Genomic DNA, 23,765 nt, shown 5'->3' with positions numbered 1-23,765 from the left:
GCTGCAGCAGCAACTTCGTACGACTTCCATAAGTGTGTTACCGATGGAAGATTCTGCACACCAATCAGAAAAGAGGAAGACCAATCAGGGTCCTGGAATCGGCTGCCGATTGTCCGAGAGGGTTCAGAAAACACAGGCCCAGTAGATCGTCACTCATTCCCACATTGTTCTCTGTAATGATTGAACTGTGCTGGAGGAAGCAGACGCCATCAGGGAGTGAGGGGTGGGTGGCCGATCAGTTATGAGACAGCTATGGCCCAATGTGTTCCTTCTGTCTGTTCATCATTCCCCGCGGTAAATACGCATTAGAGTCATATTCTGTGCTTCCTTCTCTACGGGGAGCTGAGCTTTCTCACCTTCAGGTTCCCTGGATCTACAATAAAATACACAGAGGAGACTTTAAACATAAAAGGAAAGAAATGCAATGGCTCAACATTATAGTTAACGTTGTGTCTTTTCTGTACCCCCTAATCTGGAGGGGTGTCCTTGACTGCTGTCTACTAGAATCAGCTGCAGGCTGGCAGCGGCGATGAAGCCCTCCTGTTGCCGACTCAGGTTTTTCACCAGCCTGACGGATGAAGAAAAGACAGCAAAGAGTGAGAAGGAAAAGAAGGAACAAGAAGGAAAGTGAATTCTCAGGTGCAGCTTTACATTGCCTTTGATCTTTTGGCATTTCGCAGAGCAGAATTTCAGTGTTTATCTCAAACAACACATGTCTTAGAATATGTAGAGTACCCTTTCGTATATGGTTACTATACTATGACACATACAATGACATATTTAGGATTATTTCTATGACATTTTTTACATACTTTTTTACTCTGGTTGTTTTTAAAAATCATTTTTATTCATAGACTATATTATGACAGTTTTATAGTTTATTTGGACATACTATACTGTGCCTAGTTTTATGTATTTTTTGACAGACACTACAATAACGATTTTTATGAAATTTGTATATTATACTACACTATGACTGTTTAAATTTTTTTTGACATAATACATTATGATAATTTTATGATATTTTTTGACAAACCATACTATGACTATTTTAATGACTTTGAGTTTTTTTGACGTACTATACACTGACTGTTTTATGACTTTTAATTTTTTTTTTACATATTACACTATGACTGTATATGATTTTTTTGTACATACTATAGTATGACTATTCTTATGACTTGTCATGATATTTTGACATACTATACTGTTCCTATTTTTATGTATTTTTTGACAGACTATACAATGAGGATTTTTATGAAATTTGTATATTATACTACACTATGACTGTTTAAATGACTTTTTAATGAATTTTTTTGACATACTACATTATGACAATTTTATATGTTATGACAAACCATACTATAACTATTTTTATGACTTTTGATGATTTTTTCGACATACTATACACTTTTTTTGAAATACTACACTCTGACTTTTCATGACATTTTTTCACATACTCTACTGTGACTATTTTTATGACTTTTTTATGTTTTTAACATACTTTACTATGACTATTTTTATGGCGTTTGATGCCTTTTTTTTACATACTATACTATGAATATTTTATGACATTTTTTGACATAATACACTGACATTTTTATGACTTTTTATGATTTTTTGAAATACTACACTATGACTATTTTATGAATATTTTATGACATTTTTGACATACTACACTGACTGTTTTATGACTTCATGAGTTTTTTTGACATACTAAACTATGACTATTTTTTTTATTTTTTTGACATATTATACTATGACTATTTTTATGGCATTTTTCATACTCTGACTTTTTACACTATACTATATATTCTATGCGTCTATGCGACACTAAGCCACAATGGCAGTCCAAAACCTAACCAGTGTCCCTTGTTATCTTCACACTGCAGTTGGATGACGTCTCCACATTTGATGGTGATGCTGTCGGGTCCATTTTGAAGACAGTCAGCCAAGGCCCTGTATCTGCCTGGAGACTAACACAGAGGGAAAAGTGTGAGGATATATTTTTTTATAGAAGACGTTAAGAAGTTACAGAGCACTACATTAAAGGTCACTGTACTATCACATTATATAACGTTTAGTATGACTTTCATACCATGAACTTATTTAAAACGTTTTCATGACATACTATACTATGACCTTTTTTTTAATAACATATTTATAACAATACCTATGGTAATGCTACATTTTTGCTACAAGTAAAATATCTAAATACTTCTTCCACCACTTTTGGCCTCACCAGTTGCACCAAACCCTCCTCCTCTGTGTCAGATGGGTGGAAGGCGTCCCGACCTCCAGACCACTCCTCCAGCCCCTCGCAGATGTCTACTGAGTGATGAGCTCCGGGCCAACCTGTGAAACACACATTACTCAGGCAAGTATTGATGAATGGATTCATTCAAACACTACACCTTAAAGGCACCATGTAGATACTTAGTAACTATATCCACATTACAAAGACCCCTTTGTCACTTACTGGGAAATTAACAAGAACGTAGAATCAAAAGCTAATCTCAGTGGTTCGACCTTTTTCCCTCAAATTCCTTGATGTACCAGGTTCCTCAGGTCATAGTACACCTGAACTGCTGAGGGGGGGAAAGTCAAATATCTACATCAGTTAGAGATTATGATGAAAATCAGCAACGGTACGATATTGATGTATGGTTTGCATCAATTCTCATAACATTGTCTGTGATTTAGCTACTAAGTATCTACTTGATTGTGGCATAAATGTGTGTGGACAATATTTACTCACTCCTGCGGTTGTGCTGGTGTTTAGGGGAGTGAGGCTGGGGGTCTGGACTGCTCCTGCCCGACTCAGTCTCCTCTGAGCTCACTGACGCCCTCTGCTGCTTGCTGGGGGAACACCACATGTCACCAAACGCTCCAAACAATAGACTTCAACAGAAACACTCAGGATAGATGTTATCCTCAGGCACATAATCTAGGGTCAGCTCCAACTTCCTTAATTGTATCCAACAGTATAGCTCGACCCAGATCAGTGTCAAGGAACAACTCTGTCCTGGCTGTTTGTTTTTCTTACACAGCCATGATCATTCAGGCACAAGCCAGACAGCAGCACAGAGCACCAAACAGCCATGTGCAAGCTTCTGTGTCAAATTAGGACTCACAGACCACTGACACTGTTTTTACACAAGGTTTGCATGTGTCAACACAAGGGAAGATCTGAATTTAGAGATTTGCTCACTCTATTATTAGATGCTGAGTAGGAATGTTTCTGGAGAGCGAGATTCTACAGTAGCTTTATTAGATCTAAAACAAGCCCGATCTTAAAAAACGGCTGTCATGAGGAAATGAAGAAAATTCATGGATGGAAAAACCAAACTCTTCTTTTTGTCTGCCCTTTGCATTACATGCAAAATAGGAAATCTGGGATGCAAAAATAAGAGCAATTGTTTTTTGATACCATGTTTAAAATGCCATGTAGGAGATGCTATGACACAAGTCTTTTTCAACGCGGGGAGCAAGGGAGGGAGGGAGGGAGCAAGGAAGGGAGTGTGGAGGTCAGTTATGAACCAGAATGGAGGTTATAAAAAGGGTGCAGGTGATGATCAGTATGCAAACACAGCAGCCCTGGGTTTTTGGTCCCCAAACCAGGCCAGGTGGATCATGCCAGGGCAAGGCAAGGTGAGCCAGGCTGAGTTTACCACTGAGCATAAGGGCAGGTCAGTGGCGCTGGGGGCGGTGGCGGGGGCGCGGCCGGGGCCGTTGCCGGGGACTTCGGGGACGGGGGCTCCGGGAACGCAGGCACAGAAACACGTCAGCCGACAGCGAGACAAAGTCCAGCCCCGGCAGACAGCCCCTGGGTACCCCTCTGGACGGCCGCATGCCCCTGCAGGTGGGGGGTGGGAGGAGTGGGGAGAGGCAACCAGACAGCAGTGGACAGAGTGGGGCATGTGCCCGTTCTCACAGACCACTAACACACAAAGCTTCTACCAGGGCAACGTGAAATGATATCGTCACTTTCACTCAAGCTGTGATCAGATATGAAAACTCAGCAAATGCAGATAGTAGTGCTGTGACTGCATGTGTGTGTTCTGCATGTGCCTGTGTGTGTTTGTATCTCTGTAGCCCACATGCACCTAACACACTGCTGTAAATACTGTTTGGGTAAACAACCAGGAAACACTGACCTCTCAGAGAGTGGTGGAGAAAGCGGTATGTGTCCAACCATTTGGCCCTGTTGATATGCTTCATCTGTGGGAAGAGAAAGGAGGTAATGTTTTTCATTCTCAGTTCATTTTAAATAAATAATAACTTTAGTTTTGAGCATGTCTGTTTATTCTTAATTAGTGACACAGTTCACCCCCTCAACCCTAACTTCACATTGCTGCCATCTGGCTGTAGATAGAGGAATTTTGTCTCTTCTACCACAGCAGCCCTAAAACAATGCCTTACTGAATACTATAACTTATACTGTGTGTGTGTGTGTGTATACATTAGTGTGTGTGTATCTGTGCATGCAGGTAAATGTGACAATACAGGAATGGATATGAATGAGTACATACAGTATGTCTGCCATGTTTGTTTTCTGAATTTATAAGTTTTTATTGTGATAAAAATGTGCAGATTGTGAAAACATTTTTTTGTTCCTGGGAGAGTAAAGATGATCTACTTTTGGGGGGATTTTTATTATTGTATCTTTTTTTTTTTGCTCCTTGTGTTTTGTCTTTAATACCTGTGTTTTTGATTTGTTTCTTTTGCTCTTTGAGCTGCATTTTATGTTATTAAAATGTACAATATAAATAAAGAATATCCTTCTTATTCCCTTTGTTGTTGATGTTCTTATATTGTTATAACAGTAAATTGTGAAGAGAATAAAAAGACAACCTCCCATATTTTTACAACAAGTTTCAGAGTTTCCAGTGTCATCGGATGCCCCCGGGCTGTGTGATGCAGTTGAAAAACTCCGAAGCTAGTAAGTGGACCTTTGCCACACATTAACTTCAGTTGTTCACAGACCTCTAAGCAGCTTCTGCTGATTAGTCAGGATTCTGCGAAGCTCATTGAGCCAAGCCATCTTCACCTCCACTGTAGGAGCCTGAAAGACAACAGGAACATTACAACAGACGGTCAGTGGATTACAACATTCTGTACATATTTCTTTATCTAGCTACAACGTTGCCATCATCAACAGCTCCGAACCCAAAGATATTCAGCTAATTTTAAAAGAAACCCCAATATCTGGTACATTTTTGCATGACAAAAACATTAAAAGATTAATTGATTGTAAAAATTGGTGCCAATAATTTTCTGCTGATCGACTCATCCTTGCCGCTCTAGTTAAAAGGGTCTCAGATTACAGTAAAACTTTTTTCGACTTCTTACCTGAACCGCATACACTTCCTCCCTGCCACTGTACCAGATCTCAAACTTCTTAACATCTCCCTTGACGTTCTCTGTGATCCCCACAGCAGTCATCTGCCAAGAGACATACACTGTTTATACCGAGACACACACAGAATTAGGACGAGCAGCCAAAACAGCACATCCTACATCAGACTTACACCATGTAACACATCTGTCTTGTCAGAACACAAACACTCACACACACACCTCCGCTGTGTGACTGCTTCCTCCCCATATCCTCAATAATAAATCAAGAGCAGCAGCAGCAGCTGTTGGTGCGACACCTGCTGCGACACCTTCCGCACATCAACTCATACAACAAAAAAAGTGTTACAGGAATACACTAGGTTCTGTGGCCAGCTGGGCAGCTTAAACGTGCTAAAAGCTAACAACACAGACACCAACATCAGGTGGATCATTCACTTTATTACTTAGCGCTACAACCTGTGTGTAGATCAGTGACTGGGGTAATAAGGGTTTATGTGAGAGGTAACTGTTTTTTAAATGTGTCAAATACAGACAGGATGCATGTTTAACTCTACATAAGCTGTGTTCAAAATGACTGTAAACCTCTGTATAAACTGGTGTCTACATGATGAATACCCAGTATTGTACCCTATCTCTATAGTGAAGAGTTTTTCTAGGATTAAATCCTTATCGTGACAGCCAGGTTTAATGCTGTATAACTGTATTGTAAACATCTCAACGTCAGAACCTCTTTTGAAACCTTTTTGAACATTAAGCCAAAGTATTGTATACTGTATGCCATGGACACTACACTGTGCATACATTTCACACTTAGCATTCTTAAACTCACATTTCAGAATCATATGAACGACTGGATTAGAGTAGTAAGCAAATGGTTAGAGCTGTCAAATAAATGTCATTGAGTAAAAAGTACAATATTTGCCTCCAAAATGTAATGGAGTACTGTAGAAGTATAAAGTAGCATGAAATGAAAACAATACCTCAAATAGACTAGTATATCCCTCTGAGATGCACACAAACAAAGACCAACCTTGAGACAGTGCTTGAAACTGTACGAGGGGGTCTTGTCACCGCCGTCTCCGTGCTCCTCCCTCCGCTTGCAGAAGAGCAGAGCCCTCTCATACAAGAAGAGGTGTCTCTGCATCGGCTTGAAGCGAGCAAGCTCCTTCATGCGTGTGGGACCTTTCTTATGGCTGATCCACACAGTGAATGAACCCTGCATCAACACGCGGCCCAGTTCGCAAATGTCACCCTGCATTTGAGGGAAAGATGAATTTCTTGTGTGAGTATTTGTAAAATGTATGGAAGAGAACATTTATTTGAGTTTAGGCAGTTAGAATGAACTTCAGGGACGGCAATGAATGTTCACCTCATATCCTGTGATGGCTATCTGATGCATGGAGTCATTGACTGATTTGAGCAGGTCCAGCATTGCTGTTAATGCCCCCTGCAGTTCTGACGTGCCCTTGCAATCTGTACTGTATTTCAGAAGTTCCTGAACACACAGACAAAAGAAAAGACATGTAGGCACATACATGCACAGACAAATGCATGCAAAACCACACACAGTCATTGTTACACAATAGCTAAAACAGTGCACTCTAGTGGTAAAGACTGAACCAAACATTAGCAATAAAGCAAATAGGGAAATCTGTATCAGTTGCTACATTATCCAAAACTATCAAACACACTTAAGGTATGCAGTTTGGCACTACTGAACTGGATCTTACGAGAAGAATAAAGTATTTGGAATACACATAAGATATTATTTGCTTTATTTGCTGATGGTAAGGTAAGGTCCCAAATTGTAAAAAGTAAGATTTCGTTTTTAAAATAAGCAGGTAGAGGTTCTATATGAATACTGTGAAAGTATCAAAACGCTCAATCCACAGAGAAACTTTAACCCGCGATTGGTTGAGTAGGACTTCTTTACCACTCAATCATTACTGCGCAGACTGGGATATTTTGGCCTCAGTTTTGTATGTTTTGAGACATCATCCATCTTTACATGCAGTCTATGGTCTGACCTTAAGCAGCAGCTGGTATTTTGTGAGGCGTTGGACTGGTTTCAACAGGTAGGAATCCAGGCCCAGTTTGTGCTCCAGCCTTTTTTGACACTCCTTCACAATGAAGACAAATACAAGCACAACGTAAAGTTTTCAAAGATCACAGATTATTGTAACTGTCAAAGTGAAAGGACATTTATTCTAACTCAGTTCAGAGCAGCGGAAGTATTTTTCTAGGAAATTATATTTGAAATATTGTAACTTTATCTTGCATGACACCAAAAAGAGCAAGTTAATCTGAAAACTGACCTGAAAAAAGCCACATTCTGAGAATTGTCTCCACAGCGCCTCAGAGCGTGGCTTATTCTGACAGTAGCATTCATACATTTTGAAACTCTCTCTCTGGGGAGACAGGAAACAGACATGGGTTTGATAAGTATGAAAAGAAATGATGTATGAATAAAGAAAATGTAAAGAAGCTACACAACACAACAATATTTATCATCTCACCCGCTCCAGAAAACAAGCTCCTACATTTTCAGGAGCCTCCAAGCATCCTTCCAGGGCCTGAAGAAAAACCCTGGATTCCAAGAAAGGTCAAATGACAAGAATTAGATTTCAAACATCATAACACACACACTCCTATGCATCAGCATTGACACAATAACTGGCTGTGAGGACCTCAGCTAACGCCCATCTCATGTGACTAATGCTTTCCAGTGTTTTTGCATTATTTAAGAGTACTGTTTTTGTTAAGTAAAGTTACCTACGACCAATCCATACAATAATTTACTTCATTTTACCAAATCCATCTAGTTCTTTGTTTCTTCCCTTGTGACTCTGGCAAATCCACAAAATCAAACTAAAGAAATTCCTGTAGCTATCAATGATCTCTCAGTATCACACACTGCTTTCCAGCTACTGTAGTGCATTTAGTTCTCAAAATCAGTCAACAAAATGATCCAGTGATCTCAGCAGGAAAGCGCTACCTGTAGACAAGAATGGTAACTACTGTGTATATTTACCATGTAAACAAATAAAAATGATGTTAACATTTACTATATCGCACAATCAGAATTAGAATCAGAAATACTTTAATAATCCCAGGGGGAAATTATTTAGAGAAACATTGTGTGTATCCGTGAGGTGTTACAAATGTGATGAGTGCATTTCCTTCCTCATAAAACACTTTTAAAGCCGATTTTCAACATTGTTTACAACCATCTTTTGTAACTTGACGTCTTCCTTTTCCCTCCCTTTGCTGGCACAGGCCCGGGCAACACCATGGGGCCACACAGCCCAAAGGAGCCCAAAGGAGCCGTACTACCTCACTGCCACCGGATAAAAACTCTTTCATAGGAATGCCCCGCCTCTTTATACATCCATGGTACACGTACATCCCGCCTTGCTCAATCGTCAGTTTTTGTTCTTTGATTGAATTTTATAGTGATTGGCATCCATAAGTTATCTTATGCATTTCAACGGGCCTGTGTGCCGGGAGTCATTGCTCACTTGCCTGCTGTGAAAGTTGTAGATCTCAGGCATGTTTCCAAAGAGGATGTCTCTCTTGCTGCGCAGGATTGGAGGCAGAAGCCCTGACAGAGCTTGGTTGTCCATCTCAGCCCTGTAGCCCTGAAATATTTGATCATAGCAACACAATCAAGGAAATAAAAGGTTTATGTATGTGCAATATTCACAGGAGTAATTTGCCGAACAACATGAAAAGAATTAAACATGAAGTGTTTCTATTTTAGTGTGATATAAAAATATGGTGTATTCTCACCAGCAGAACTGACAGCAGCTCTTCCACGTAGATTCTTTCTGTCTCTATGAGTTCTCTCATCACATGACTGTGAAACAAACACACAAAGAAGTAGACAGGCAGAGAGCCAGAGGGCATTGTTAGCACTGAACAAAGAGAATTACCAAGTAAACAGCATCAAGAGCAATACTGAGGACAGACAGATGGGTGGACAGATGCCTTTTTCTCACCGCTTCAATAGATCTGGGCTGTCCTCTCCATCCAGACTGTACGCTACGCAGCTCCGGCTCTCCTGATAGTCGTGGATCACCTCTATCTGAACACAGATTGACACTTTTTCATTTGGATTTAGAGAAAATGTAATTATACTGAACATGTGACTGAGGCAAACTGGAAGAGATAGATAAGAAAATTTTGAGATAATAAACATCCTTACTTTTCTGGGGTTGGGGCTCTTCCGGGATGCCCTCTTCCCAGGCAGGGAGAGGTCGAATGTGAATTTCAAACCATCACCTGTAAAAGCCAGATCATCAGCCACAGCAGCAGCTCATCTAAGTGTATGAGTGCAATTTTCATACAGTACATTACCATGTAATGTGATGAGGCATGGAGATGAGTTCATTTAACCACCCTCACTAAATTAAAAATTATTATTTTATGACTGTGTGCACAGTGCGAACATGATGGCCTCAAAGGGAATTGCTCACCCTTTCCATGACCTTTTTTTTTCCCTCAGCAACTTAAAAGGAACACATAAATCAGTCATGATTGACATTTGAGGTAATCAATGCTAATAGGTTACCTCCTCTGAAGGTGCAGCCTGGAACCAGTATGTATAGATCTAAAGCAGCGTTTGGCACCACTGTCTGTGTCCTTTTTGATCCTAGCAGCTGAATCCTTACATGATAGTCCAAGCTCATCTGAGTGTTGTGCCCTTGCATGTGCCATGTTAGATTCATCAGTGGTACGCATGCATGTGTGTGCATGCAGATACATACGTGCACATATGCATGTACTGGATCCATTCGATCAAAGCTTTTTTCCCTTCATCTCCTCTCTTAAGTGGCTTCTGTCCCTACTATCACAGGGGGTTCATAATCACTTTCATTCCCTTTTTTGTTATTGCTCTCATTAGTATGGCTTCATATCATGGTGAACAAACCCTTAAAGACATGAATGGACATACAAAATAGCATATGTGGATCTATACTCAAAGAATGGAGACATTCAGTGGATACAGTAGATACATTAAAATCAAAAGAAAACCACACCAAACAACACACAGCTCTAATTGGGCACCATTGTACTGTATATGGTTAGCTTTGTGAAACCTCCCTTGACACACAAAGGGAGATGAAAGGTTATTTAATGTATATGAACCACATATAGTTCTATAGCAACTATCCTGGCTAATAGAGTAGTCAGGTATTTCCCAACGGGCTTATTATACCTCCTGCCCTCATTCCAGCTTGTTTGTAAAGGTGGCCTGGTAACCCCAAAGCCCATTCAGGGACACCTCAGGCCTACTCAGTGGGAACCTGTGATGTGTTAATTTAACTATGGGGCCTAAAGGAATGATAAAGGGGGGGGGGGGGGGACAAGACCACATACTGGGCCTGAACCACAGGAGGGTGGGTGGGGAAATGATTTGTGGAAACACATCTATATATGCTGCAAACTGTGGCAGCAAACTAACAAAAAATTCTGTTTATGCAACTACAACAAAGATCAATCCTTCTAGTGTGTATAAATAGTTGAGACACATTCAACTTCAAGTATTTCTTTTTCAAATATGTTTACGTGTGTGCTTGTGTGTTGTACCATGTTTGGGGGAGAAGAGTGGGGACTTGGATCGGGGTGGGTTTTCAGGCCTGGGGGCCACCAGTTGGATTGGTCGCACATGTTTATCAGCCAGCTTCCTCAGACAAGCCTGTCGGCTCTGGATCATCTGCTGCACGGCTGCATGCTTCTCAAATGTTTTCCCTATCTGGGCCTAATGGTGACATAGAAGGACACAGAGGTACAATATTCAGTTGTGATGCAAAATCCAGAAATAGTGCTGACACTGAGAGACATTGTCCGGTTTCATAGCATCTCGTCATAGGACTGAAGTTGAAATCTGCCAGCAGGCACATTTACAGAAATGTTAATTAATCTGCATGAAATGTAAATTAACATGGAAATGAGGATGCCTGGGTCAAAGTGTTTACATGACACCTGTAGTTTTACAAAAAGGCCCATATGTTAGTTCAAGGTCAAATAAATTGGGGCTTCACAAGATTTGTTTTTGGGTGATCGTAAAATCAAAAATGAATTTTTAAATACAAAATGTTTCTTGTGGTCACTGACTTGCAGCTGAGGTGTGGTGACAGCCTCGTACTCGATGGCCAGAATGTCAGGCCCTGAGCTCAGCATAGACGGCGCCCCCTCCAGGAACTTCTCAATGTCCCTCAAAGCAGCCTGGGCACCCTCCTTGGACTGGTACTTATCTACCAGCTGATTGGCCAGCATATACGCTCCATCATCACACCAAGTTTGGGCCTGAAGATGGAAAACACACGTATCGCTGTGAATGAATCAGTGTGTTCCGATGTGTATGTGTATGTAAGTGCACATGTCTCAATACCTGTCCAAGACAAAGCAGCAGCTGGTGTGTTTGCAAAAGACGAGTGTGTTTGGTCTTGAGAGCAGCATTGAGTGTATCACAGTAGTGGCGAAGCTCGTTGCAGCGCTGCATAATAAGAGCCATGGCGTAGTGGTGACCGGCTGACAGCTGGTGTCCATGAAGAATGATGATCTGAGCTCGAGACATCACCTCCTGGCAGACACACAAGCAGGAAGGGGTCCATTATTTTGGACACACTGATCCCTGAGGCCTTCCAGTCGTCTGGCTCCTACTATGAGTAAATGTGCTGTAATTTTCAGGTATTGGGAACACTGACCTGTGCATTTGATTCCAGACTGTCCAACCTTTTGAGAGCCTGTTCCGTTTGAGCCAGAGTGTCAATGGATATGGACAGCTCCCTCTCCTGAGTCGTCAGATGCTCCAGACACAGCTCCATCTAAACAGAAAACACACACCATCAGATACACACAGACTAAAAAGAAAAAACAACACATGTCTAAAGCCAACTTGATGGCTTCTAGAGGCATTACACAGCCCACATTTAAATGTGAGCAAGAAGTATGGCAAAATGGGCACAAACACACAGATCCATACATACATGACACGTGATAAATAAATGGATTCTTTACCTCCTGAAAGCTTTGTTCATATCTGAGCAACTGCAAGTACTGGTGGAGTTTCAGATGATGCTTCTCAAAGAAGCCATCGAAGGCTGACTCCATGTCTCTGAGCTGTGCAAGAAGCCTAAAAAAACAGAGTGACTTTGCCATAAATCTCACTACAAGATTATAAATCAAATCAAAGAGAGCAGCCTTACCTCTGCACTGTCTCCCAGTCCATCCTCACGTCCCACAGGGAGTCATCCTCCTTTCCGGAGGTCTCCAGGCTTGCAAGAAGATGACGACCTTCCTTTGACACTGACCTGATTGCATCCTGCCAAACAGAGGAACATTTACATACTAAATGAGCACTTTTCAAAATAGTACTTTATAAAATACCATTAGATCTTTTGAAAGATAATAGATTGCCGTCATTATGGTAATAATAATAAAGGGATCTTGTATGAAAACATTTGAAACCTCACCTTGAGTTTCCTGTACTTGTCAGTGTGAGACTCAAGGAGATACTCAATGGCTTTCCCATCGTCAGACAGCTCCGTCTCTGCCAACTCAGTGCCGAAACCCTGCAGCATCTGTGCAATGTCTTTGACTGTGACAGCAAAACTTTCAATAGCCTGTGGTGGAAGGTAAGACACACAAAAAACAGAGACTTGTGAAAGGAGAATAATTTGTGCTCAATATCTTGAACATACAAAGCCGTGGGTGGATTTCAGGGGCACGAGGACCTATCAGAGCCATCCAAGTGCATGTAAACACACCAGACATGTTCGGAAACTCTGAAAAACTCGGGTGGAATAGTTGTATTTTACATGCAGAATTTCACACAGCAGCTTCATCATACTTTTAAAAAATGCACACATATTGACTCACTCATATGGATAAAGCTCAAAACCTGAGATGATGAAGAATTATACCGTTTGTTGTTTGGTGGCAGTATGTTTCAGAATTGATGCGTCTCTTACTGTTCGTAAAACAATCCAGTCACTATGACAATAGTCCAAAGTTCCTCCAAACTCTGAAGTCAGCTGGTTCTCATCGATGTAGCGCAGCAGGTCTGTGACAGAGCTCAGCATCACCACCTAAAGGCGCAGACAAAATCTGAGACCTCACCAAGAAAACTTTGTAGTGTTTGCAAAGTTATGAGAGTGGCGTGTTCCATTTTTTCCTGTTATGTATTTTTATTACCTAGTGTTTTTGATCTTTGATAATCTGGGTAAGACTCTGCCATACTGGAGGGGGTGTGATTGGTCATTAAAAAGTCATTAGAACCACTGGCATGTGCATGAGGTTGTTTATGATAGTCAAAGTCTTTGGAAATGACATGACAAACGTCAGAAATGTTTACCATTTATACTTCACAGGCTAAAGTACTTAGATCAACAGAAATATTAGAAACATTTTAGGATAACCCGCTTTATTATAATATTTGTATCTTGGCTGTGTCCACCACAGAACATTTTGACTCATGGAGATCAGGGTTGTAACAAGAACGAGGTGTACCTTGTTGTGATGTGGGACATGTTTGGTAACTGAGGGGGAGCTGCCTTACTGGCATCTTGAGCATGAAGTCCTCTTGGCTGAAGCGAAAGCCAATATCAGTAACAGTGCGGTGGAAGAAGCTGGTGGGTCGGAGCACCAAGACCAGGTGGAGGTTCCCAGGAAAGGAGGCCTTGAAGAGGGAAGATAGGTGCCATATTGATGATGCTGCATATGGAGGATTCAGTACAAAACATTGTATTTAAGCTCAGGGTACAACACACAAAATCCTGTAATGATCCCGGCACATGAAGAAAAGCATTCGCCCTCCGCTGAGAAGAGAGACTTCAGGTGTAAGCCATTCTGTCACACAGGTGATTACTGTTAGCCTAATGGATTTAACGTTCAGTCACTCCATCATTATGTCATATACTGCATTTCTTCTTCAGGTCATTTGAGGTCGCTGCCTGACCGAATGTCAGCTGTTTCTGCATCATCCTATACACAAACTGTATGTATCTAATAGAGGCTACTGCAGGTGTGATGAGGACTGTAAATAACTACGTTGGCATGTTGTATTGTAAAAGATAAGGTGAAATAATTGAATGTCATAATCTTTTTTTTTTTTTAGTATAAATTCCGACAAGCACATCAATGTAAAAGCATTTTCTGCTGCAGGATTTATATGCAACATTGCCTATGCATGCATTTACATGTGACGCAACTTCTGACATTCATTTGTCCTGACTCAACCACGAAGGGTCAATCACTTACGCTTCTGATTTTAGGTGAAACACGCTCTAAAACGCCACCCATCAATCTGTTTCGGTTTCACACAGTCAGTCGCATGACTAAGCAGAGGTGCGCTGTGCACCGCAGTGCTACACTCCCCACAGCGGCCACAGCCGGTGCCGCATCCATCCTGCCCGCCCAAAAAACTTCAGCCCAAACTCTTCACACGGTGAATACAACTAGTCAGCAGGTCATTACCAGGCTCCGACGGATCTTCGGCATTCGCCGCCGGTAAAAGCAATCAGCCATGGTGTTAGAAGCCATCTCGGTTTAATGTAAGTTCCCGCCAGTCCGGTGGAAATCGGTGCCAAGCGTCGGTATGCAGCGGACTCCTGCTGCCTGACCACAGCCGCAGCGCTGCTGCTGCTGCTGCCGCCTCTCAGACGGAGGGTGGCAGCGACTGCAATGTTTCCCTCCCTCCCGCCCGCCTGGCTGCCTTCCTCGTCCTCTCCTCAGCACACCGCGTCATCACTCAGTTTTTGCTTACTCATTCATTTGCAGCAATATGCAATGGGACATTCGGTACAAACAGACGCTTCTCTTTAAACTACACATCCGCGGGACTTTACAACAAAGCCGAAAAACCCTTTTATTGTATGCACAAATATACTTTGATCTGATAGGTGCAGTCCACGATTTCCCAGGTTTTCAGCACCATGGACAGCTACTCATACATAAAACAGTAGCCTATGCACACAGCCATATTGCAGCTCGCAATGACGACTAAACAATAGTAGGACTATTTATTGGACACAAATGGCCTTGATGAAATGTAAAATGAAACTCACTGCTATCCTGGCAAGTGCAGTTTTGATAGAGGCCCATGTGTCCAGTCTTCGGTCTAAAATGATGATAAATTTTACTCCGGGTTGCCTCGTCCTGCAAGAAAAAAATAGAAAATTGTATATGGCTGTAATGTCATTCTGTGCCATCTTTGGGGATTTGGTGATTTAATGCTACAGTATCAGACAGGAACATGAGAAAGGATAACCAGCCAAGAGCAGGCAATTCATGGCATAAGGATGCTTTACAATTACTTAGGATGGTTCTTTATAATCCATAATTCGCTGCAATGGCACTGTCCAATTTAAACTTTTATAATCTCTAGTGAGAGTGAGGTTTGGACACTGAGGGCACCAGTAGGTCATTTGACTCTATGGAGCTGTGAAGACCAGATGTGCTTAGAATACAAGTGCTGGGCTTTTGGTGCACTGCAGGAAGAGAGAGAGAGAATGAGACAGGAATCGATGAAGGGGAACATACCGAGGGATGAGAGTGAGGTATGTAAAGACTTTGGCTAAAGCTTCCTCTGGAATGTCACTGAAAGCTGAGCACTCTGGGAGGGTGATGATGACACTGGAGTCTTCCCCACGGCCCCCTGGGAACAAAAATATAAGCAATCAATTTATTTTTCAGACATCACAAGTAATAGTCACTAAGGACTCTTATCAAGGAATGAGTTAACAAGGCCTCACCTGACAGGTATGCCACCTGTTTCTCTATGTAACCTCCCACCTCCTTCAAGCTTACAGGGACAGTCACCTCTGGAAGAAGAGACACGAATTATAAAGGCTTGAGGGAAATGATGCGCACTGGAAAACTGAGTCTCCACTATAGACTCCATATAACATATGAATTTAATTAAAGGCCCCGTATGGTAAAAAGAGAGACCTCCATTTCTTTTTTTCCCCCATTTCTTCATTATAAAGCAGGTTAACATGTTATATAAATCAGAACCAACAGAGAATTGCACAGCCCCTTTACAGAAACTGTGCCTTTAAACAAGTTGTTAGGACTTCTGTACGGTTGTGATGTCACAACGATAATTATAGGTAGACAGTGTCGCACTACAGTGCAGATACAATCATTCTCCGGCTGCAATGGTGGTGCAGAGACCTCAAAAGTGCAGATACAGAAGACCTGGAAACGCTGACCAATCACAGCACACTGGGTATTTGGGAGAGGGACTTAAAGAGACAGATGCTAAAACAGTGCATTTCATACAGAGGGTGAATACAGGTGTATTAAGAAAGACAGGATGAGAAAAATGTAAGTGGTTTATGAAGATTAAAGCATGTAATCATGTTGTAGTAGAAACAAAAAAATACAAGTATGAACTTGGAAATGAGCATAATATGGGACCTTTATAATAATCAGTTCAACAATGTCAGTCATGTCCACATAAAACGAAATAATACATGGGAATCTGAGGGCAGTTTCATAGTCTTGAAAACACACACGACTCCAGTCTAAGAGTTCATTTTTCAAGGCTTTTTAATGAAGTCTCTTGAAGGCTTAAATAATGTTCTTCTTTTCACAGTGACGACCACACTGAAGCCTTTGTTGCTGAAGATTTGACATAAAAGTGCTCACATTTAAACGATAGACTCGCATCAGCTTTATTCTGAATATAGAGATTTATGTTTTCTTTAACTCATATTCCATGGCAATATTCAGCACTTTCTATACGCTGCCGTACTGTAGTAGATCCTGGATCTGGTGCAAATTAGACAATGACATCAATAAAATCCATTAGCTTATTTACTGTACAGCGTCTGAAGTGTTGGTGGTGTAGTATGAAGTTTACTGGCAGATGGCCTGGTTTCTCATGCTTGGTGCCATTAGTGTTCTAGTCTGAGAGGCCAATAAATGCACACGGTCTCTTATAGAGCAGTCAGAGCAGTTCAAAAGAGGCTTTCATGTGCCCATTGGACTATTTACATATGCTCATATTGCAATTACAGTAGATTTAATGCATGTAGTGGATTATTTTACCCAGATAAAGGGACACTTTAATGTAACTTTCCGGATTTCTCCCAAAAGAATCAGTATTGAGGCATAAACTTATTAAAACCACACTGAACTAAATGTTCAGATCACAATTCAGGGAAAAAGAAACAGAGAGAGGAGGAGGAAGAGGAGGTGTTATTTTACATTTGTGTACTGCAGTAACAGTGTCCGTCAGGCTGTCAGGGGGCAAGTAATGAGCTCTACTGGCACCTGCTGAATATTTGATGTGTCTGTAACAGAGAATGGCTGAGCCAAGCCAGGACAAAGTAGGCTGGACTGTGCACACACAGATGTAGGGTTAAGTTACCATCACACTTGGATAGTTATATAACCATTTACCCTGTGCCACAAGACCGTCAGGACATTGAGACAGGTCTTAAAGAAATAGATGAACTGCAATATACAGGCATATTACGCTATGAACTAGTGTGTGTGCTATCAAATCTTATAAATAAGATGCCAATGACAAAATACAATACATTATTACAGCAGGGCTGACTATACTAAAGTGGATGTTAAAAAAAACAAGCAAAGGATGCACAGGCACACACTGCGGACATACTGTATTAGATAAAAGCAAGGGCAGCCCGTGCTGCAGACTGCAACGTTGTTAATAAACTTGCCAGGTTGGGGAGATACTCTACTCTCCCTTCACGGTGCCCTACTGCCAGCCCATGATTTAATTTATTTAAAAAGGACACTGCCATAAAAAATGCTGTATAGTAAATAACGACGTACAAAGCATGGTTTAGCAACACACGTAACACACACATTTTAAACAGGTAAAGGTTGTCAAAGCAGGAAATGCTGTGGTTCTCTTTGAGCTTGCGTCATGACCTTTTTCCAGGTGACATGCAGGATGGTGTGCACAGGCGAAAGTCAAATTACCCTCTGTGTTTGCTTCACCTGCTGTTACACACAGAGAGAGGAAGAATGTTTGCCAGTGTGGATGGAAACAGAGATTTGTTGCCAGTCAAACAGATCCAGACTCCAAGACCAATCCTTTCAGTGTGCATACAAAGCTGAAGGCTGCAAGCTTATCTCTGTTGTCCAAACAGTGATAAGCATCCACGCTGATTTCATTACATACAGCGTCTATAAAAAGAAGAAATCACCCCATGTACTTTTTCATGTTTTATTATTTCACAGCATTTAATCATGGGGGATTTTATTAGGCTTTTTTAACAATGACCAATGGGAGTGTCAAAGGGTTATGTACTGTGTTTATAGGCACCATTAGACTTCCATTTAATTACAATGGCAGAATATTAAACCCACACATGTTTAGGCTGTTTGAACATGACTTCTGTCTTAATATTAACTTTCAGGTCAGGCAAACAAAGATTGGTGTTTTCACAGGGAAATATTTCTATCCTGGAGGATCAATTGGGGCGGCAGTAGCTCAGTCCATAGGTGACTTAGCTGGGAACCGTAAGGTCGCTGGTTCAAGTCCCTGTGTGGACCATGTATGGAGCGTGGACTGGTGGCTGGAGAGTTGCCAGTTCATCTCCTGGGCACTGCCGAGGTGCTGTTGAGCAAGGCACCGAACCCCCAACTGCTCGGGGCGCTGGTCACTGGCAGCCCCCTCGGTCTAACATCTCTCCTTAATTGCATGTATAGCTCCTGTTTGTGCATGTGTGTATTTCGGGCCTGTGTGTGTAACATTTATAATAATAAGAGTGAAAAAATTCAATTTCCCCGTGCGGGATAAATAAAGTAATGGTACAGCGGTGCACCTTACTCACATAGTACATAAGTTCTTAGTGAATCATACAGGGTGACGGCAAAAAAAGAGGTGGATTTAAATGTAGAGAGCACACACACCCAGCGTGGATGTTGTATTCAGCCTGATTTTGTAGAGATTCAAAAAGCGGAAACATGTAATCCCTTGCAGAGCTAGAAATCCCCTCTTACACACACACAAACATGTTCATAGTACACAGAGGCCTAGTCTCATGCTGCTTTTAGATCATGAGATATTTTGCTAAACAAAGCTTTCCATGCTAAGGGGATTACTGTAGACTGGTGGCTAGCTGCATTCTGATAGAAAAGGGGAAAAGATTGTGGATTCTACCTGCTGCGATACATGAAAACTAGATTGGTTTTAGACCAGAAAGGCTTAACCAGTAAACCCTTCACAATAGCTTCACATTTATTTGGATGGGCAACATTTGTGGGTTTTGGAGAGATATTTGACACATATAGACTAAAATATTTTGTAGTGATTTACCATGATTCATATGGCTTTCTGTTGTATAATGTTATCAAGTATCCGTCATACTGCTGTAAATCACTCTGTGCTCGTGCAGTTTTCCGCATTAATGAGTCGCACAGAGTGTGAACAGGTTTAATGTGTTTAAATGTTGATTGTTTGTGTGTGAGAAGAGTGGGAGATGCAGTCTAAAATGAGGAACTTAAAGAAGTTGATGTTGAAGTTTAAAACACTGAAAAGGTTAAAGTGTCAGCTGATGGTTAAACATTAAAAGTATTTGAGGTGTCGTTTCTTCTTTTTTAAATTGCAGTATGACATTGAAGCCCTGTAGGCAGCTAAATTATAGCCCATATAGGTGAAGAGTTAGTGCTGAACTGTAAGAGATGAAAGAAACTGAAATGTCAGTTAATACATAAGCACTGAAAGCCATTAAAGCAATTGGAAATAGATGAAGTGTGAACACTATACATAACTGAAGTGTTAATTTAGTGTGTTCGAATTAACAGCAGTACGTTTTAAGATATATCTTGCTGATTTAAATCCAGGTCCCCATGGAACAGAGCATCGAAATGATCTGATAATAAGCCTGTGAATGTTCTCATTTGTCCAGGTCATCGTTAACCCCGAAGCAATTTCAGTCAAAAGCAACTGGACTTGGTCATTTGTCTAGGAAGCTGTTTCACCTCTCATCCAAGAGGCTTCATCAGTTCATGTACGCAACAGACCAGGCTGGGACTGGTCCAACTAACTGGTGTGGAGATCTGGGTATTTAACCTCTCACAAGGCCGATGATGTCACTGGAACCCTTTGTGCTCCAAGTCGTTAAAGTGACAGTCGTTGGTGGGAAGTAGGTTTCGACACTAACAAAGTCGAAACCTACTTCCCACCTACTTCCAGTGACATCATCGGCCTTGTGAGAGGTTAGATACCTGGATCTCCACACCAGTTAGTTGGACCAGTCCCAGCCTGGTCAGATGCGTACATGAACTGATGAAGCCTCTTGGATGAGAGCTGAAACGTCTTCCTAGACAAATAACCAAGTCCAGTTGCTTTTGACTGAAATTGCTTTGAGGATCTGATATTACGTTCCACAGGGACTTCCACCATGAAGGTAAAGTATATTAAAGTATCTATTTAAAAGTCAAAATGAGTTGAAGTCTTGAGGACATACAGACAATGAAGACGTTTGGAGGATAGTTAAAGTGGAAGAAGTGTTTGGTGTTTCACGATCATTGGCACAGCCTTCTGTCATATAATATTATCAGATTGCTGTATTTCCCATACTGCTGTCAGCAAAGAAAACAATTACAATTGTTCATGGTAAACTGTACCAACTGGAATATTTGTTTACAGTTTTACCACCTAAAGGAAGACTTTGATTGTACTCCCAGGGGTGTACAGTCATCACACTCACGAGGCCCTGTGTCATGAGTATTGTGCATACTAAAGGTTTACTTTGAAATGCTCAAATTAAGCCAAAAATGCCCGCACACTTCTGGGGTAGAAGCGAGAGGGGAATAGGTGAGCTACATAAAGGATAATGTTTCATTACAGGGGCAGGGAATCGGTTAAAAAATGATGATCCCAGTACCCTTAAAGTGATACCGATACCTTTTTTCACCTACTTCATTCGATACCCATCATGTGAATGGAAGCATCTTGGCCCGCTGAACTGCCAACTCAAAAGCACCATACTCAATTTCACCACATCACATGTACTGGTTGTAGCTGCTACAGAAGTGGGCCAATCACAGGTTGTATGAAATTGAAGAACACTTGTGTTGATTGGTTGTGATCAAAACTATACAAATAGTTTTTCTCTAGATTTGGGTAGGAAGTACAGAATGCAGGCTTCATTTGACTGGAGAAGTTTCATTACTACTTGGTACTGGATTTTTCAGTCGATCCCTTAAAAGGTATTAAGTACCACTACCCCAGTATATGCTGAGTCTGTGGTTATTGTTTCATACAGCAGTGTATTATTTGTGCTCACCACTGCATCCCCTGTAAGCAGATTAGGTCAAAACCCAGAGAACGAGGCTCAAATTTCACACAGACAGAAAAAAACATTGCCTGGTATAAATAGAAACTCAGTGTGGCCTTGTCTCTGATACCTACACATGCCATCGCAGGTACAATGAATCCACAAGAGACATAAAGAGGCGAAAGGCCCATAAATTAAGTGATAACTCAAGGCTGCCAAGATCTAGAAGTAATCACATTAGCCTCTGGAGGAAGCTCCTCCATGGAGCCATCAATCACATCAGGTGCTATTTCTGTCCATCATCTTAACTTCATTCTCCAATTTTTTATCTGCCATTTACAACTTACACCTTCAGAGTAATGGTGACAAATGATGAGGGGGATGCTGTTTGTGAAGATTCTCATGGTAATGACTTTATTGTGACCAAAAAATAACCTATCCTAACATCCTATTTTTTCCTTTAAATAGGTTAGTTTATCAGCATCATGCATTTTTCTTCCATCACTGTCCCACTCTGATGTAAAACCCAGTTTACAGATATTCAGGCTACAAATGATCACTATGGATAAATAAATCTATCCACCTGTGAAGGCTTAAAATAGCTGACATAATCCCTGCAATGGCCCGGAGTTGGAGCAAAGCTGCAGGAACTGGCACATCAATAATACTGACTAACCCAAGACACAGGGTGCAGTTCTCCAGTTACCCTCCTGTAATGGTTCTGACATTAAAAAGGCACACGGTAAATCAAACTAAAAGCACATATGCTACAGTGCCTTTAAGTGTAAGTCTGTTGAACTTTACTGAGAACAAATAGTTTCAGAGCAGACGCAGGATTGTTTATTCAAAAGCTTGCTAGTGGCCAGCAGAAGTTAAATGAGGACAGTCAGCATCATGTGTAGCCTACTCACGCTGCAGAGTGCTCTCCAGCTGGGAGCCAGCCTGCAGAAGGCAGCGGTAGCCCTCCATCTCCCTTTTGGACTCTTTCTCCTCCTGCAGTGAGGCTGGGCCCATTCCCCTTCGTCTCCGACACAGGATCAGGCTGGGAGAACCAACACTGTCATGGGAGGTGTCGACAGTTGTCCAGGCCTCACATCCTCTTTAGAGTCCTATAGCTCTGCATAGTGTTCCTGTAATCGAGGATGGGAACCTCTGTGGATCCCAAGATCCACACAGGACAGTTCCCTGAGGCTGCTGCTGGATCTTCCTGACCTTGAGCTGCATAGATTGCCTCCACACTGAACGGCACAGTTACAACAGAGGTGTGATGAGCTTTTCCCTTCATAAACACACTAGTGCCGGCAGATTGTCCTGCTCTCAGCAGCAGCTACTTCAAAACAAACTAGGCTCCATCTGGCCACTGCTGTCTGTCTCTCTCTGTCGCCCCTCCCCTCCCTCCCTCTCTCTCTCTCTCTATGGGCTTTAGTGCGTCAGCTCTGCACCGAGCAGAGCTCAAGAGTCTGCTCCTGACACACTGCCAACTCCCTCCCAACTTTTCCTCTCACTTCACACTGCCTCATGCTTCCTTTTGCAGTTTTCTATGCCTTCAGTGTAATGCTGACTGTATTACAGTAGCTTGGATTGTTAGGCTTTCTGGCTGCCACGTTCATGTCATCACTTTGTTCTGCTTTACTATAATATAGATGCACACAGGGGAGAATAGGTCTATTGTGGACAGAAAATGAAAATCTACCGCACCCTCAGCCAACAAGTTTGGCCCATGTGAAGCACAGCCTTTAATACACAACAATCACATTCAAACAGAACAACTGTGAAAGGGTGTCATTGTGTACATACTGATACACAGAGTCTTTCTCAACTCAACTCCTCGCTGCTTAGCCCACAACTGCTCTGAATGGATGAGTGCTCATTAACATTATAGAGACTAGAGTGGAGAAAACACAACTATACATGTATTTAAACCTCCTCTACATTGACTCACAGTGCTTGATGTTTTCTTGATCCGAGGCCACACAAGGAGCAGTGGGAGAGCAGCAGTACGCCGTCCTGATACGCAGCCACTCAGCTGATCCAGCTTAGCGTCTCAGCCATCTCATTACTGCACAGCATCTGCTTAGTGTGGTCAAATGCACACAAACACTCAGCCGCCCACACATACACACGCATCCTTACATC

At 41.7% G+C, this 23,765-nt stretch overlaps 1 protein-coding gene across 1 annotated transcript; it reads right to left on the bottom strand.

The window, feature by feature from the left end:
- Nucleotides 1-110: 110 nt before the first annotated feature.
- Nucleotides 111-22,924, bottom strand: mcf2a (MCF.2 cell line derived transforming sequence a). The gene is made up of 30 exons (XM_083915215.1): nt 22,541-22,924; nt 16,119-16,187; nt 15,907-16,021; nt 15,432-15,522; nt 13,925-14,044; nt 13,338-13,454; nt 12,840-12,989; nt 12,573-12,688; nt 12,385-12,499; nt 12,072-12,191; nt 11,756-11,947; nt 11,479-11,670; nt 10,951-11,122; nt 9,566-9,642; nt 9,360-9,445; nt 9,151-9,217; nt 8,884-8,999; nt 7,878-7,947; nt 7,677-7,769; nt 7,389-7,481; nt 6,731-6,856; nt 6,392-6,613; nt 5,353-5,445; nt 4,987-5,065; nt 4,158-4,221; nt 2,759-2,859; nt 2,243-2,355; nt 1,864-1,976; nt 465-568; nt 111-373 (listed from the first exon to the last, which is right to left on the bottom strand). Exons 1-30 carry the CDS (start codon nt 22,641-22,643, stop codon nt 333-335), a joined length of 3,330 nt encoding a protein of 1,109 aa, XP_083771341.1. The 5' UTR covers nt 22,644-22,924; the 3' UTR covers nt 111-332.
- Nucleotides 22,925-23,765: the final 841 nt, after the last annotated feature.

The sequence above is a fragment of the Echiichthys vipera genome (genome assembly GCF_963691815.1).
Source record: "Echiichthys vipera genome assembly, chromosome: 6".
Taxonomy (NCBI): Eukaryota; Metazoa; Chordata; class Actinopteri; order Perciformes; family Trachinidae; genus Echiichthys; species Echiichthys vipera.
Note: the sequence above shows the minus strand (reverse complement) of the source record. Positions and strands in the feature narration are given on the sequence as shown.